Source organism: Aphelocoma coerulescens, chromosome 1 (assembly GCF_041296385.1).
Source record: "Aphelocoma coerulescens isolate FSJ_1873_10779 chromosome 1, UR_Acoe_1.0, whole genome shotgun sequence".
Taxonomy (NCBI): Eukaryota; Metazoa; Chordata; class Aves; order Passeriformes; family Corvidae; genus Aphelocoma; species Aphelocoma coerulescens.
The window spans coordinates 6,794,286-6,811,276 of record NC_091013.1 but is presented as its reverse complement, the minus strand read 5'-3'; the positions used below and the strand labels follow the sequence as shown (position 1 = coordinate 6,811,276).

General features: G+C 44.7%; 2 protein-coding genes across 2 annotated transcripts in view; one reads left to right on the top strand and one right to left on the bottom strand.

Annotated features, from left to right (window-relative positions):
- The window catches only part of LOC138115947 (amine oxidase [flavin-containing] A-like), a 34,738-nt gene extending 29,891 nt beyond the window's left edge, over nt 1–4,847 (top strand). Inside the window, exons 12-15 of the mRNA XM_069025190.1 lie at nt 326–423; nt 1,581–1,692; nt 3,001–3,063; nt 3,536–4,847. Coding sequence (XP_068881291.1) covers nt 326–423; nt 1,581–1,692; nt 3,001–3,063; nt 3,536–3,691 — 429 coding nt within the window. The 3' untranslated portion in view covers nt 3,692–4,847. The remainder of the gene's footprint in view (nt 1–325; nt 424–1,580; nt 1,693–3,000; nt 3,064–3,535) is intronic.
- Nucleotides 4,848–14,018: 9,171 nt separating this feature from the next.
- Nucleotides 14,019–16,991, bottom strand: part of MAOB (monoamine oxidase B) — a 52,021-nt gene continuing 49,048 nt past the window's right edge. Inside the window, exon 16 of the mRNA XM_069025177.1 lies at nt 14,019–15,550. The gene's annotated coding sequence lies outside the window, so the exon portion shown is untranslated. The remainder of the gene's footprint in view (nt 15,551–16,991) is intronic.

Here is a 16,991-nt window from a genome sequence, read left to right as displayed (position 1 = left end):
TGCATGTTGTGCCATACAATCTGTACTCCCAAGGGGAGGGCAGCATCAAGTACAGGAAGAAAAGAACTGCCAGTCTCACCCTGCACAAGAAAAGAGAAGGCAGTGCATGTTTTAATTTGTCCTGTTGTGTCTCCGTGGGGGGCTGGTGTTTCTGTAAAAGCACAAAAATTTGTTTTGTGCAGATGGATAGCATTAGCCAGATGACGTGGCACTCCTTTGTCAGGTATTCTTAGCCTGTATTTTCCCCCTTTTCAAAAGAAATCTGTTCTTTATTTCCAATTTCTCTGCCAGTGTTTCACTCTGTTTTCTCTGTTGATACTCACAGCCTGTGCATTATGAAGAGAAGAACTGGACCATGGAGCAATATTCAGGGGGCTGCTACACAGCCTACTTCCCACCAGGCATAATGCATTCCTATGGAAGGTAAAACAGAGAAAGCTTTGCTTTCTAATTCACATTTCTTAGCTCACATACAATGCTATACCTGATGTAACACACCTGTGGCATATATTGAATACTGGGGGAGCTTCAACCCTCTTTCAAATCTCCTACTCCCTGGCTAACAAGGATCTTGCTATTTACTTTACTTAGAGCAGAGTTTCTCTTGTGGCTTTCAGGGAAACAAAACACAGTCACAAAGGGACCTGCTAAAGCCACAAAACTTTTCCCCACTGGATTATTTATGATTGTTTGTGCTATGCAGTATTTGCTATGGATCCCTCTAGAGACACCCAAGCCCTTGAGAACACACATCTTGGACAGAGGAAGACTGTGTAGGTGGAGCATCAGGTTCAGGAGTTGCCCAGGAGCTCTTCAACATGTCCAGCATGGGGTTACACCCTGTCTGAGCCAAGATCATGTGGGGAGGAGTCATCCCATGCACAGTCTCTTCTCTTGTCATTTATACAAACACTTGGGCAGTGATGGGTGTGGTGTATGGCCCGGGGAAGCTGCTGTCAGGCAGACTGGGAAAACCTAATGGGGGATTAAGTGGGAGCCATTACACCAGGCACATTCCCGGGGGAGAGGGAGCTCATTACCTACAGCTGGGTTGGCTGGGATGCTTGTGCAGCGCTGCAGGGCTGAGGGAATGGATTTATGACCCTACAGGGTGAATGCAGCTCCCTGAATGCCAGGCCTTCAGCAGCCAGGCAAGTCCAGCCTCCAAATAGAAGCTGATATTAGTGATCCATCACTGCAAAAATGTCATTCACATTCCACTTAATGGAAGGATAACAGCAAAGCTGCCCTGCAGGAGACATAAATCTATCAGCTGCATGGCATTGCTGGACGCTGTTAGGATTATCCCTTATCCCAGCACTAAAATAAGGCCTGTATTACTTTGCATGGAAGCTGGGAACACTGATTTATGCCTTAGATTTTTCTGTCTCTCTGATGTTGAGTTTTGTGTACAGAAGCAAGCAGGTGGTCCTGCAGGGACAGCTTATGGCACCTCAGCCCAGGTCTGCGGGGATTCTGGAGAACTGAAGCCATGCGCTCCATCAAAGCCATAAATTGCTTTTAGAAGGATCATCGCCTTCCTGTCACTTGTCATCTGACATTCTCCACTTGTTTTGAAGGATCATTCGCCAGCCTGTTGACAGAATCTACTTTGCTGGCACGGAGACAGCAACCCAGTGGAGCGGATACATGGAGGGGGCCGTGCAGGCGGGAGAGAGAGCAGCCAGAGAGGTACAGACCATTGCTCTGCTTTCAACATCTCTATCAAAAGGCTAGAAAGGATTAAGTACAGCTTGGAGGGTCTGATTTTGTGCAAAGGCTCCTAGAATTGCCAGGGAGGGATCCCATAAAACAGCGGGAACCAAAGTATTTTTATTTTTTTAAACTTACTTAGTTTGTTATTGAATAAAGTGAAGCCAAGAATCTCAACCAAACCAGAATATTACTGCACTGGAGACTTAAAATAAAGCTTATGTACTGCATGTCTAGAGGAAAAAAACCCCCAACCTGATGCTGCTTGTAGATATACTACCTCAATTTCTAACAGATTAATCACTGCATGTTTTAAAACTAATCTAAGTCATTTCAAATGCTCACAGCTATTTCCTGTGCAGAAATCTGGAAATCTGAACATTGTTCTCATGTTTGATCTACCCCTTCTGCTTCTCCTTTTACAAGACAGTCCTGTTAGCTGAGCTTTATGAATTTGTCATGTGCAGCTCTGATAATGTCTAAATCTCCTCAGAAGGACACGGATTGGGCTGGGTCACAGTGAAATCCCTTTACAACAATCTGGGGGGAGGGGGAAAAAAACATTAAAGGGTGCACATTACAGTTACAACTGCTGCATGGCAAAGCCACAGAGTTGTTACTTAGGGAAAATCAGTCTTTTACTTCCATTTGGCACAATGTCATATTCACCTTATAATCCTTATTACTTGCTTTGTTTCAAGTCACCTAATTTCTCTTTTCTCCATGCCTGTGAGCAGTAGTTACAGAGACAGTTAGCTGTCTCTTCTGGAGGCATTCATTTGCCCCCTGGAACCTCCATGATTGTTACAATCAGTTTTTTCTCAAGAAAAATCCTTGATGAGCTTTGTACTGCCTGAATAGGCGAGGGATGACTGCATAATTCTATGCTGTGAGAGCCTCAGGGTTGCATCTTTCCTGTTTCTATATCCCAGCAGCATCACTCCTAACAGGTTTTGTGTCCCAAGTGCGTGGCAGTAACCTCACCTTGGTATTTCTCAAACTGCCTTGAGAAAAAGCATTTTTACTTTCATTTAGGGAAAAAACCCAACAAAACAAAACAATAAAAACCCCATAACTAAAAATCCCCCCCCAAAAAATATTTAGAGAAGCTCTAGTAGAAATCACTGTATTTTCTGGTTCAAAATTTTCTGGTTCAAGAGACTTTCAACTACTCACAGTTACGTTTTTTATCAATGTCACCTTGCTCTGATTTCCTCTGTTTTTCCAAAACTGGAAGTAGTGTGGGTTATAATTTTTTCACGTGGTACAAACAATTTTTCCTTCCAGGTACTGCACAGTATGGGGAAGGTCTCCAAGAGTGAAATTTGGGTGCCAGAGCCAGACTCAAAGGTAAGCCAGTCAGGCACACACCCCTCAGTCAGGTGTGTCCCTATTTCAGTGATGCCTATGCACCCTGCTCCCAGGCAAGGCTTTGGTCACCTCACATGCTGATGGTATTAATTTTTGTGACTTGTCCAAGGAATATCATTACCCATGTCTGAAGGGTGGATGGCTAAGAGCCAAGGACAATGATCTCAGGGCCTGGGGGACTGAAAAATGCAGCCTAATTCTGCCCAGTCCCAGGCTATGGTTTAAAGCCAAATATAACCTCCTTCCAATCACAAGTAACTCCATCTTCACTGTCCTGTGGCTGTTCAGGATGACAGAAAACATTTCTCACAGCCATGACTCTTCTTCCCTGCACAATCCAGCCCTTGGGAAAAACCTGTGACGTCCCCAGCCTCATGGGGGACGTTTGCCACCTCCCTGCTCACGTGGTGAGGAGGGACCCTGCAGAGTTACCATCTCCTCTCTCCCCCAGGATGTCCCAGCCCGACCATTCACCAGCACCTTCTGGGAGAGGAACCTGCCCTCAGCACCGGGGCTGCTGTGCCTGCTGAGCTGCACCCTGTGTCTCACCTCCGTGGCTGCTGCAGGGCTCTTTGCCTGTAAAAAGGGACTTGTCGCTCGAAATTAGCGGGGACCACACGCCCAGTGGAAGCTGCATACCCCTTCTCCTTCCCTTTTACCAGATGAGTGTTATTTGGAGAAAAGTGGCATGGACAGCTGGAAAGAGCATAAGTTATTCTCCTTGTGATTTTTCTTTTTAGTCCCATAATTAATGCATCAAATCTACTGCAGTTGCTACCAGCTAAACAGAAATAAATCAACTGTGGGGGCATTTTTCAGATTTGCCTTATTCTTGTCCATTTGTTTTTGATTGGACATGGTAATATCAGTGATATATTCCTAATACAGGCAAGGCAAAATGCAGATTACACCTTTTCTGAGTTGCCAAGAGGTCTCGGAGAATGCTTTTGTTTCCACTCAGTGTTTTATTTTTCACCACACGAGATAGTAAATGCCCTCATGCATTCACCTCAGTCAGCAGCTCAGAGCATCCAAGGTTATTCCCATAACATGCCTGCTGCATAGAAGAGATTAGCATGCCAATCAGTCGTAGAATTGCCAAATTAATTTTCAAATGCATTTGATTAATTATTAATCATCGCAACGTGAAACTTAACCCGAGCTGGATGAAAGGAGGGAATTAGCACAAAGCACAGCACTGAACAGAGAGAGAGGAGGCATGGCTGGACTTTATTCTGCCCACTGCCAAGGAAACATCTGTGCACATCTGCTCTGTGGGGTGCCTGCCCTGGGAGCACACATCCAGCCCAGCCTTGTGCTGTGCAGCACAGTGAAATGAATTAGCAAAGTTAAATCCCCCCAACTTGCAGCAGGTGGTGGCTCTTATTTTCCAAATAACAGCCAGCAGCTTCCTGGCTCCCTGTCAATTTGCTGCCCCTCATTTCACTCCTGATCCTTAGCCCCTTCTTCCAATAAGGAGAAATGTATTTGAGGCTCGAATTACTGCCTTGTAAATGACAGTAATTGGATGCATCTGCCTGTGCCGCTCTTATTATGTACATGATACACTTAAAATAATCACTTTAGTGTTTTACTGAAGTCAGGAATGTATGTTTCACAATGTACCATCATCGTGTGGTCTTTTTGCCATGAATTTTGAGCGTTGTACTTGTCCATGAACTCAACTGTTGTTCAACATGGGTGAAATGTGCCTTTCAATAGTTCTGAAACCTTGATCTTCTTATAAACTTTTCTTCAGATTCTTTCTTGCTTGTTTTTTTGTGAGTTACATGAATTGCTGATTGACTCGAGGGCTCCCTGCTGAATGTGTTCTCCCCAGCTCCAGCCATTACTGAGCGGGGATTCCTGTGCCCAAGGACTAGCCCCGTGCATGCAGCTTGGCACAGCCACGGTGTCTCCTCAGGGAGAGAGGACAGGCTTGCTACTGCTGAGCCTTTTGTGGTGTGAAACAGTTCTACACCACTGCATGCTTCCTCCAGGGGGATATTTCCACCACCTGAAAAACACTGCCCATATTTCTTCAAAAATAATTTATCCATAGGTGTATCTGTAGCAATCAGAGCCATTCATTTTCAGGCTTACTTTAAACTTGACATCAGAACTTCTGTGTGCACATAGAAAGGGACCCCAAATCATCTGGAATACACTCATGAGCCAGCACTGTCCAGCTTCACTTTTCACCTTATTCACGCACATTTATATTGCAATTGGTTTGGGGTTTGGAGTACCAGTTCAATTCAGCTGAACTCATCTCAAACTGTTAAACAGGGCCAGGTACAATGTTCTCCCCTTCCCAGGAAAAGGCACATCTCACCACCATGGGATTGGCAGGCAGCAAGTGAAATGAGAGAGATTGATTAAAATTGGCATTTCTGAAACTCCTGCAGCTCCCAGGCACCAGGCTGCTGCTGAGAAAGGGCAGCATTTGTCAGAGATTATAGACCCGTTCCCATCCTGCTTTAATGCCCTTTCTGACAATCAGACCAATTCCCCTGTTTAAACATTAAACATTTAGCTTAAATATTAAACAGCCAGGCATCTTTCTTAAACTAATTTTGAAACAGAATGGAACCGAGTTTATCACCACTGACAACTCCCCAGGTGAGCTGCTGCTGTGGTATTAAAGCCATGAGGATGAAGCACCAGGGAAACACCTCTTTCTTCTGGGGACCAAGCAGAGTCCTCACCCAGGCTGGGGAGTGGGAAAGCCTTAGGACAGCTCCCCTAACCAGGGGTGCTCAGTGCCCCAGGTTTTGGAGGAAGAGCCCTACACTCCCTTGGCAGAAGTGGAAATGTTCTGTCCTCTCCTAAGTGAAGGGTGGGATGGGAGAGGTAAAATTCTACACCAAGTCCATCAGCACCAGTGTGGGAAGTAAATTGCAGTTCCCTGGAAAATGGGTAACCTTAGGTGAAAGGGCTGCTGGAAGTAAAACAAAGACTAGAGCAAGCACTGGCAGAAGGAGTAGCAGAGGGGAAAGAGAGAGAAGATACCCTATCCCTCCACAGTAGCAGTGAAATAAGAAGCACCACAGAGCACATAGATCAGGCGGTCCAAAATAAACATGCAGGGATGATACATGTGAGAAAATCTGCCTCTTTTTAATCAAGTTGCTGGGTTTGCTTACAGATAGCACAGCAGCTTTGCCCAAGCCCTGGGGATGGAAGAACGCTCCTTTGAGACTCTCCTGCTTCCCACCTCCTTTCTGGCCCACTCCCCTTGGCTGCAGCTCCTGCCTGTAAAGGGTGACATGCTTGGTCCCTCCCTTGCTGCCATCAACCAGCCCATGGGGACAGGGACCCTGAAACGGGATGGGCTGCTGAGTCAGCAGGAGCTGGACAGGCAGGAGGGGCAGGAGGAGAGCCACTGGCTTGATTTTAGCACCATCAGCCCAGCAAGGCTTTCCTTCCCTCATGACCTGCCCAGCCCACAACCTCCTGACACAGGAACTGACCACCCAAACCTCTCTGGTTGGAAACCCACTATGTGACAGGTCTGGGAAGGGGCCACCACCCCAAGGAAGCCGTGCCAGGTCGCAGGGGCTCCGTGTTGTGGAGCAGTGAACATGGATGTTCCCCAGGGCAGGCAGTGGCCCTCCAGTTGTCCTCCTTGTGCAGGACAAGGGGGAGGTCTGACAAGACACACACAGGTTGCTAAAAAGGTACATCCAGCCTCGAAATGGTGAGGGACAGGGTGCCCAGAGAACTCAGGCATGTCCCATCCCTGGAAGTGTTCAAGGTTTTCTGGATGGAGCTCCGAGAACTTGTTTTTGTCAAACAGGGATTGGAATGAGATGACCTTTAAGGTCCCTTCCAACCCAAAGCATTCTATTACTCTATGAAAATCCGCTCTGGGGAAGCAAGAAGTTGCTGCCTTCCTTTGGTCTCTTCGTTAGTCCTTCAACAGCAGTACTTTTCAACTCACATTTCATTCAGCCCCCAGGTTCACACTTCATCTCTTTTCCCAGGATCAAACATACCCCCCAACTACTGGCAAAATTAGCTTTATATATTAGAATAAGAAAATCACCCAGGGTGATGTGCCAACATTGAACAGTCTGGCACATCTAAACATCCAGATTTTCCACCTGGATTCCCATGTCCCACTGATCAGGTTCTGATGCCTGACAACAAGGGTTTTCCTCAGCCAAAAACCACACCAGGGTCAAGCTGGGGACTGGTTTTATGCTCTCTGCACAGAGTTCAGCTCCCAGCTCCAAAAATAGAAAAATAGACAAACCAGAGAGTCCTCTTGTGTGGAAATGTGGCCATAGTGGGTTCTCTTCCTTGTGGGCTGTTTGTCCCCTGCAGCAGTTGCTTTTCACACACACACAGAGAAAGGAAATTTCATCTTGGTGAAAATCCAGGAGGAGAAATCAAATGTGCTCTTTGTGAGTGAACTGTAACCTTTTCTTTTCCCACCCAGCTCCTGCACTTGGCAACAAATGCTTTGGGCTCCAGCTGCAATTCCTATTTTGCTCTTTATTTGTAGCACTTGGCTTTCCAGTTTCTGTTCCCTGTTTCTTGCTCTCTTTGTTTTGTTTTTTTTTTGACTCATCTTACATAACAGAGACAGAATAACCCAGGACACATAGAAGGAACAGGGAAAAAGTTTCCCAAGTGAGAGGCTGTTACTGATGAGAGGAGAGGGAAGCTTTAGCAGAGTGGTGCTGGCACCTTGCTGGGTGCCAGAGGAGGTCAGCAGTGCCTTGAAGCCACACATCTCTTCTTCCAGAGTCCCAGGGATGTGGTGTTCCCTGGCCTATAATGAACAGATCCAACAGGGGCATGAATTTGCACGGCCTATGACCTTACCAAACACAAGAGAATATAAGACAGATGCCCTTTGCCATCTGTGTCTTCCCATGGTTGTTCTTTGTGAAATGTGCCTGACAACACTCACAGTACAAGAGGACAGCTGCCACTTGAGATGGGGTTGAAAATGAAGCAAAGGATGTAATTAGTGCTTGTGTTGGCATTTGGACTGCCATGGCCAGTCCATTCACTTGAAAACTCCTTGGATTATAGCCTGAGTCCCATCATTTTCATCAAAACCTTGGTTAAATGCAGGACACCTGGCTGAATTCCAAAAGGCAGAGGCTAGCATTTGAGGAGGACTTCTGTCAGCAGACACCAGCTGCAGACAGCTGAGCTGAAGCCCAGCCAGCTCAGCAGCATGGCACAGCAGGGCTCAAGGCTGAAATAAAGGCTGTCATCTTCTGGGCTACCTCATAGCAGTGTTTTATCACCTCACAAAAAAATGTGGCAGAAGCTTAACACTTTGGTTTGCCGAAAGGTCTCTGTGGGTATTTCTGGGCTGGTGCTTAACATTCCTGCCAGGTACCCAAAATATTGACCTCTGTAAGGAAAGCACACTAAAGGAAAGGGTGCAAGTCCCCAGCTTTCAGCACCACTCCTCACCCATCTCCAAGTTCTGATGTGCCACAGTGGAGGAAGCAGAGAAAGGCAGGCTCCATCCCTGCGGCCTCTGCCTCCTGGCTTTGGCCAGTCCCTGGCAGAAATCAGGGCAGTGAAATGGCTGAGGCACCACCCCTCTGCCAGCATTGCAAAACTTCCTGCAAAGGGCAGCTCGAGTCCCTTCTGCTTGGCAACATAAAGGAGCTGGAACAAAAGTGTGAGCACAGATCCTAAATGCACCTGGACACTCCCCTCCTCCAAGAAGGGGGTTTCTGTGGGGGCAATTTGCTTGGCAGAGATGGATAGAGGTGCTGGCTCAAATATGCACACTCTGAAAAATTGTTCTGGCCAAACTCCATCTCATAAAGAATTATTGGGAAATAATATAGTTTCTAATTTAGTTAAATATTCTTGTTCCACTTTGGACTGAATTGGCAAGTGGAGGCTGGAGTAATGTCTTCCCTTGATTTTGATTAACTACAAGCATGCATTTCAATTGTTTAAGATAATGACTACACAGCCCAATGGGACACCTCCCTGCCTCAGACCTGGAATAGAAGTTTCCACATCTGAAATTATAATGTAATTTCTGCTAAATGCAACACTGCTGTGCAAAGTGTTTTCTTACAGCTTGGAGCGTATGCAAATTGGGCACAGCCTGAGGGCTGACAAGGATGCCTCAGTGCATTATTGATATGTTTCCTTTTCCCTGCTCCTTCCCAGCCAAGCACTGGAGCATATTTGAGTGCAGTGTTGAATCCCATTAGACAGAGGGGCAGGAGCAAACAGAGCCACTTGAGAAACCAAATCATCCAAAGGCTGGTGTTTCTGCTGGGTACCACTTCCTCAAGTGCTTCTTGGAGTCTCTGCTGCTGCAGGGAAATGGCACTCAGAGACACTGCCTCTCTCAAAGATACTACTAAAGTTCAATGACATTATGCCCTTGGGCAGATGGGGCTGGTCTGTGTTTGCTCAGCCCCTTTCTGCTGTAGGTCGGATGAATGGATCACTTAGATTTGGATGAGGCTTTTTCTCCCCCACAAAGCTGGAGGGATGGTGGGAAGGAGTCTAGAGAACCTGTAGATGTCAGAGTACATGGAGCTGGATGGATATGGATTATTTTGTTAGGGCCATTCTGCTAAGAAAGGATTAGAAACATTGCTATCCGAAAATTCACTGTGTACCCAGCAAAAGCCAGCCCTGGAAGAAAGCTAATACCCTTTGCTTCTAAATTAGAAACAGTATCTCACCTTCTGTCAAAACACAGAGTGAGACCAGCTTGGACTCAAACTAACTTGGTTTGCCTCTTTCAGCAATGCCAGGAAGAATGGAAAACTGGGATGGGCCAGCATGGCACTGGGTGCAGTCCCAGTGGATGAGACCATGTGTGTTTCACAGGTATTTTGACAACAGGAAAGACATGGACCCATTGGAGTGGGTCCAGAGGAGGGTCACTGAGCTGATCTCAGCACTGGAGCACCTCTCCTACAACAACAGGTTGAGAGAGTTGGGGCTGTTCAGCCTGGGGAAGAGAAGGCTCTGGGGAGATCTCAGAGAACCTTCCAGTACCTAAAAGGGTTGGAGAGAGACTTTTTAGGAGGGCTTGTTGTAATAGAACAAAGGAGTTAAAACTGAAAGAAGATAGATTTAGACTAGATATAAGGGGAAACAATGGAACAGGTTGCCCAAAGAATTTGGGGATGCCCCATTCCTGGAAATATTCAAGACCAGTTTGGATGGGGCTCTGAGCACCATGGTCTAGTTGAAGATGTCCCTGCCCATGGCAAGGGGGTTGGACTAGATGATGTAGAAAGATCCCCTTTCTAGATCCCCTCCAACCCAAACTATTCTATGATTTTTTTTTTAATTATTTTTGAGCTTTTTCTAGCCTAGCTTCAGAATAGCTTCTTGCTACTGACTGTACAAATCATGCACACTAAAATCAACTTACAAAGCCTCTGAGTCAGGTGTATTTTTTACAGCTTATCTTGGCACTCAGCTGCTAACTGAAGGCTTTTCTAACAAACACTGCTAATATTATGACTAGAATATCATGGCTCTGTTTCCAATGACAAACAAAATTCATCTATAGCCTGCCTGGCTAAAGGACAGCTGTGTATGAACATATTAAATGTGCAGCCACCTATTAACACGCAACACATTAACTTGCAATGTGTTAGATCTACAGAGCCCACATCATCCCTGTTTGCATTTCTTCAAAACTAAATGCCCCAAGAAGTACCTAATTGCCATCAGCAGTCGGTGGGAGTAGAACGTCCCCAGTTTGGTACCCAAAGAGCATCTGTGCCACCAGGCAGGGCTGGTTTAGGACACACATTCTGTCAGGCCTCTGGAAGAGGTGCCTCCTTTTGGGGCAGCAGCTGGAGGCTGAGCAATGTGTCCTCAAATGTCTGAGAGGCACAAGGCAACTGTGTTTTGGCTCGTGAATTGCTCTCTAGGTGGGTAAATATGTGCTCTTTGCAGAAAAAGTGAGATGCAAGGAAATTCCATCCAATAACTGAATTTAAAAAAACCATCCATCCCTCCTGCATGGACACAGAGAGAGAAGGACATGTCTGTAGGAGTCCTACAGTAACTGCATGGGTTAAAACACCAGATGAGGAGCCCCCCTCCACACCCACACCACAGAGCAGGACCAACCTGAAAAAAGCATGCCTTGTTTCCAGCAGATACCAAACTGTACTTTGGTTCTACCATCTGAGATCACTTTTGCCTATCATTCTTGCATGTTTTGTTTTTTTTCTTCTGAGGCAATTCCACAGGCTCAGGGGGAATTCATCCTGTCTTGAGCCAAAAGGCAAAACTCATCAGTCCCTCCAACATTTTGGGATTTGCTCCAGATGAGCAATTGATATAATTACACAAGACAAGAGGAAAAAATGATCCTCAGCTCTCGTAGTAGCAGTGAGTTTTGCACGATTTAGCCAAATAATTTGCACACACATCCTATCCTCTTCTGAACAATGAGTGGGATTTCTAATTGGTTTCTTGGGAAATCACATTTGTATCTTCTATAGATGTTAAACAAAATAGATTTCTTCTGTATTAATCTGTCCACATTAATTTTCTGTACGCTGGACTGATGGAAATAATGAAGTGCCCCTTGGCTGACACAATCTCTTAGAAATGCACACTGAAAGCTTTGTAAATAACTAAATTAATAACAAAACCATTTCAGTTGTGTCCTCTGGGATGCTCCAGGATATGTCTGAACAAAGGGTTAAAGAAGGTAGGTCAAATCTGACTCCACTTTCCACCCCTCACCCATGTAAATCATATATTTAAGTATTTAAAAATTATCATTAAAATCGACATCTATCACACAATCTGCACTCACATCAACAAAACCAACCAAACAAAGCAAGACAAAAATTCCCCACACAAAAATCAAAGTAACTCCGTCACAGCACAGAGCAAAAATGGGAAATTTACACAAAATCTACCCCTTGTCCCTTCACCATAATTACAACAAAAATTCCCCACAACCATTCTACTCTCTAACATTGTTCAGTTCATGTTTTGCCCAACCTTCCCCAATTAACCATCCTTATCTCAAAATCCTCATGATCCCGGGTTTCAGCCCCAAAAAGGCTGTGGGGGGTTGACCCTGGCAGGATGCCAGGCATCCACCAAAGTCACTCTGTCACTCCCCTCCTCAGCTGGACACAAGAGAGAAAATACAACAAAGGGTTCATGAGTCGAGATAAGGACAGGGAGAGATCTCTCACCAAAAACCATCACAGGCAAAACAGACTCAGCTTGGGAATATTAATTGAATTTATTAGTAACAAAATCAGAGCAGGATAATGAGAAGTAAAAATAAAACCAACTTCCTCCCACCTCTCCCTCCTTCCCAGCTCTTCCTCCTCCCCCCCAGTGCCACAGGGAGATGGGGAATGGGGGTTATGGTCAGTGCATCCCACGCTGTTTCTGCCACTGCTCAGGGAGAGGAGTCCTGCCCCTGCTCCAGTGTGGGATCCCTGCCATGGGAGACGCTTCTCCATGAACTTGTCCAATGTCAGTCCATCCCATATGTTCTCCACAAATCGCTCCAGTGTGGGTTATTCTTCCATGGGGTCAGTCCTTCAGGCACAGCCTGCTCCAGCCTGGGTCCCCCATAGGGTCACAGGTCCTGCCAGGAAACCTGTTCCAGGGTGGGCTCCTCTCTCCATGGGTCTGCAGGTCCCTGCCAGGACCCTGCTTCAGCACAGGCTTCCCACAGGGTCACAACCTCCTCTCAGCATCCCCCTGCTCTGGTGTGGGTTCCTCCACAGGCTGCAGGTGGATCTCTGCATCCCTGTGCCCTCCATGGGCTGCAGGGGTGCAGCTGCCTCACCACGGTCTCACCAGGGGCTGCAGGGGAATCTCAGCTCCGGCACCTGGAGCAGCTCCTGCCCCTCCTTCTGCACTGACCTTGGTGTCTGCAGGGCTGCTCCTCTCACATATTCTCACCCTGCTCTTCTCTGGCTGCAATTACATCTGCACAATAACTTTTTTCCCTTCTTGAATTTGTTATCACAGAGGTGTCACCACCGTTTCTGACTGGCCCAGCCGTGCCCAGTGGTGGGTCCATCCTGGAGCTGTCAGGGATTGGCTCTGCTGGACACAGGGGAAGCTTCCAGCAGCTTCTCACAGAAACCACCCCTGTAGCACCAAAATTGGCAGCACTCCTCTACCAAAATCAGGCCATGCAAACCCAGTACAGCAGCAATATTTCAGAGTCATAACCACTCGCTGGCTGCTTTGAGGGCTGTGAAATGCATTGCTGGTTCTGACACATTTCTTAGGGGACAGATGCTTTATAGAGCATGTGAAGGATTAGTTGTGGGTATTTGCTTTCATTGTATTTGTGCTCCTTTGTAACTTGTAATGCTGAAAGTTAAGCCTATACAAAGAGCACTGCACACTTTAGATGGTTTTCACATGGATGGTTACACTTTCTCCAGTATTCATGGCCAACAGTTTTGTGCAACACACGTCCCTTCTCAGGAGCAAATTTGTTCTTCAGTTGCATTATCTTGCTAGCACTGACACTGAGCTAGTGGGTGAAATTAGGTGATTTTGGTCTTCCCTTTCTTCCAGGGTTTTTATGTTTACATCCCACAGGATTTGGTATAAGGTCTGTTTCTTCTTATGTTCAGTTTGAGCCACCTGCTCTACAGTAATAAAAACTAATTCTTAAGTGTAAGACAGTCGGTCATCTATACTACTACCAACTGTGATTTTTTTTTTTTTTAATTGTGTATTGGAGGGGTTGAATGGGATTTTTTGCACTGTTTTGGGAGGTTGCTTGGGTGGTTTTGTGTTATATTTTCTTTTATCCTCTCCTTTTCTTTACAGAGCTTTCTTTACTACGAAAAGCTGAAGTTATCTCACAGGTTTCAGTATGAAATACAAAATGCTCTGTCAGTTTAGTAATAGCACTACAACCAAGTCAAAAGGGGCTTCCACAAAAGAAAAACCTCAAACAACACACGTGACATGACAATATTTATTGATTCTAATTAAGGTTAAAAAAATTTCACAGCTGTCAGATAAAAATATCTGCAGAGCCTATTGAAAAGGGAGCTGAAGAAGGAAACCAAGGGAGACAGTCACCACAGAGGCACTTTAGAAAATGCTACGGTTATAAAAGGCACAAATTCATCACACACACAGCATATATATTCCTGCAAAGTGAAGTCACTCTTTTTTTTTTTTTTTTTTTTTTCCCAAAACACAGAGGCAGGCACCACTGAGCACTGACCTGCACATGAGCACAGCAGACACGCTATAAGCGGCAGTCTATGACAACGCCTAAACAAATTCACTGGAGAGACACTCAGAAAGCAAGGCTGCTTTGGCTGTGTCATTTTTACAACCTGTTCTTCAACAGAAGGAAGATCAAGGTGATCTTAAGGTGGTGGAGATGGGAGAGGGAATGTTAGTTCATTTGAATACAGGTCAGGTTTATTTGTGAGCATTTGTAATCTGTGATTTGATGGGGTTTGCTTCTTGCCCAAGTGGCAGATCTGTTACTTAATCTTGACTCCCTAGTACTTCTGGGGGTCATACAATTCCTTCTTCCTCAAAAATATTTCTTTTTCATGTCTCAAAAAAGGGGAAAAATCTTAAAATTTCTGCACATCTGTAAAGCCTACTTCAGTGAAACAACAGTCCCACTGTGGACACAGAAAGATTTCTTTAAGCCCCATAGCTTCTTGTCCAGGCCATGGGTTCCAGTGATGGATAATGCTCAGATATGTACTTAATTACTTGATTAATGTCTTCATATTGAGAGCAGATGTGCTACTTGGAATCAAGATCTGCACTGGGTAAAAAAATGCACAAATTAAAGGGAAGACAAGGGGGCTGCCTCAGGTTGTTCACATCCTTGTTATTGTTGAGCAGTTTACACAATTAGATTTCAAGTACTTTGGTTAACATAGATTTTTATGCCATGACCTGTCATTCCTTGCAATGTATGGTGGCTATCAGGAGAGAGTATAAGAAAGTAAATCTCTTTTTTTTTTTGTAAACTCTTAAGAGCATTACAAAATATGCATGGTAACACAGTTCAGTTCGTAAGAGACAAATACAATTATTTCCATAGTTGTTCCTATAGTACATTTTACAAAGCTGGTAAACTGTTGGAACTTTCATGACAGCAGTTGTCTCATCAAGTGTGTTAATAAATTGAGAATACAGCACGACTGGTAATCCGTTAAAACAGACTTCACTCCTCTCTTCAAAGGGTTGGCATGAATTTTAGTTTCAAAAACATAAGCCAGTGCTAACAGTTCCCTCTACCCATAGGGAAGCAGCTTGATTCTCTACCTACATTTGTCAATTCGCTCATCATGCTGGCATCCACGTACACAAGGTGCCATGTATTCCTTTTGTGTTGAAAATGTTGAGAAAACAGCAGCAAATCCTTTTCTTAATCCCATAGTGGTGGTAAGGTCCACAGCACAATCATAGCAAGACACGGCTTTAAAGACAAAGAGAGCTTTCCTAAAGCTTTGGCAGTCTGAAAGGAAGAACACAGAGACTTTAGAGTACTAATACAGATGTTACAATTCAGACCTCCCAGCTCCAACCAGATTTGATTAGAAAATTTCAGGGAATCCAAAATTATTTGACATTCCAAGTCTCACCTACTTTAGTTGTGGCAGAATAAGATGAGAAATGCTTTGTGGGATTGCTTTATTTTTTTTCCTTTTTTGTTTTCATGTTGAAATGAAGAATATAAAAGGTTTGTAAATATAGAAACTTTTCAATATTTTTTTAATTGGTCAATCTCATGAAAAGGTTAGGTTATAATTCAGTTCAGTTCTAACTACCTAATTTCTAGTTTTGATTGGAATTTCTGCCCCTGTGGCACACAGCAAGATCTTGTTAAATGGGGAAAAACTTCTGCCAGATTCAGGAGTAAAGAAGAGAGAAATACATTTTGGATGTGAATAAAACTGATTTATCCTCATTAATTTCATGAATCTGCTCCTCTTTAGAGAATGTGGAGTATTTTGAGGGCAGAAGCAGGACCCGAATTTCAAATAGTTCTGGCAGAAAAATCATCTGCAAATGCAGTAGTTCTTTATATGTAAAGTATGTATTCACTGTCTAGCACTTACAAATATTGGGGCCAAGACTTTAAAAATGTCTTCCCAAATTTAGGTTCCTGTGTTTATTTCTGGCCTGAGAATTGTGTGAGTTGCAAAAGCTCTGAACTTCCCATTCAGCTTTCAGTTCCTAATTCATTTAGTAAATAAATCACAGGGACAGAAAGCCATGTAGAAGCTCTCTGCAGTAGGCAAATGTCCCAGCAAATTAGAGCTCGATGTGATACAACGAGAGAGGCCATATGTACACTGCTGCACTCTTCTTCTGCCTTAAAGATCTTTATGCCTGAAAAGTTCCCCCATGCATTTTAAAAGGCTGTTATGAGGATATTCATTTGTGATAAAATCCAAGCTGCTGCTACAAGATGATGTTTAACTGGCACATCAAGTTAAAAAGAACAAAACCTAAGGGCCGGAAAGCGAGGTGCTGCTCACAAATATTACAGCTTTCCAAGCAGTTTGGTAAATTTCCATGGGACTATTTGGAGAACAAAGTATTGCTCTACACAAGCAAGATCAGATGCTAGCTGAAAAAGTCTGCCTGAGACTGGTGATACAGTTCCTCCACCTTCTGCTTGCAACAGTTGCTGAATTTATTATTATACTTCCTTCCATGGCTCTTTACTGCAATCCAATTTTTTTGCATATAAATTTGTACTCAGTGAAGGGAGAAGTGCAGCAAACAGACTCTGAAAAATTCCAGACATCTCCAACTTCATGTGCACCAGATCTTGTTCTCAGCCATACCTATGTCTTCCTGTTTTGTCTTGTGCACAGGTAACACAGCAGAAATATCTAGAACAAGGTACCAACAGGCTGACAAGTAGGCACTGAGATCTTGGTGAGTGG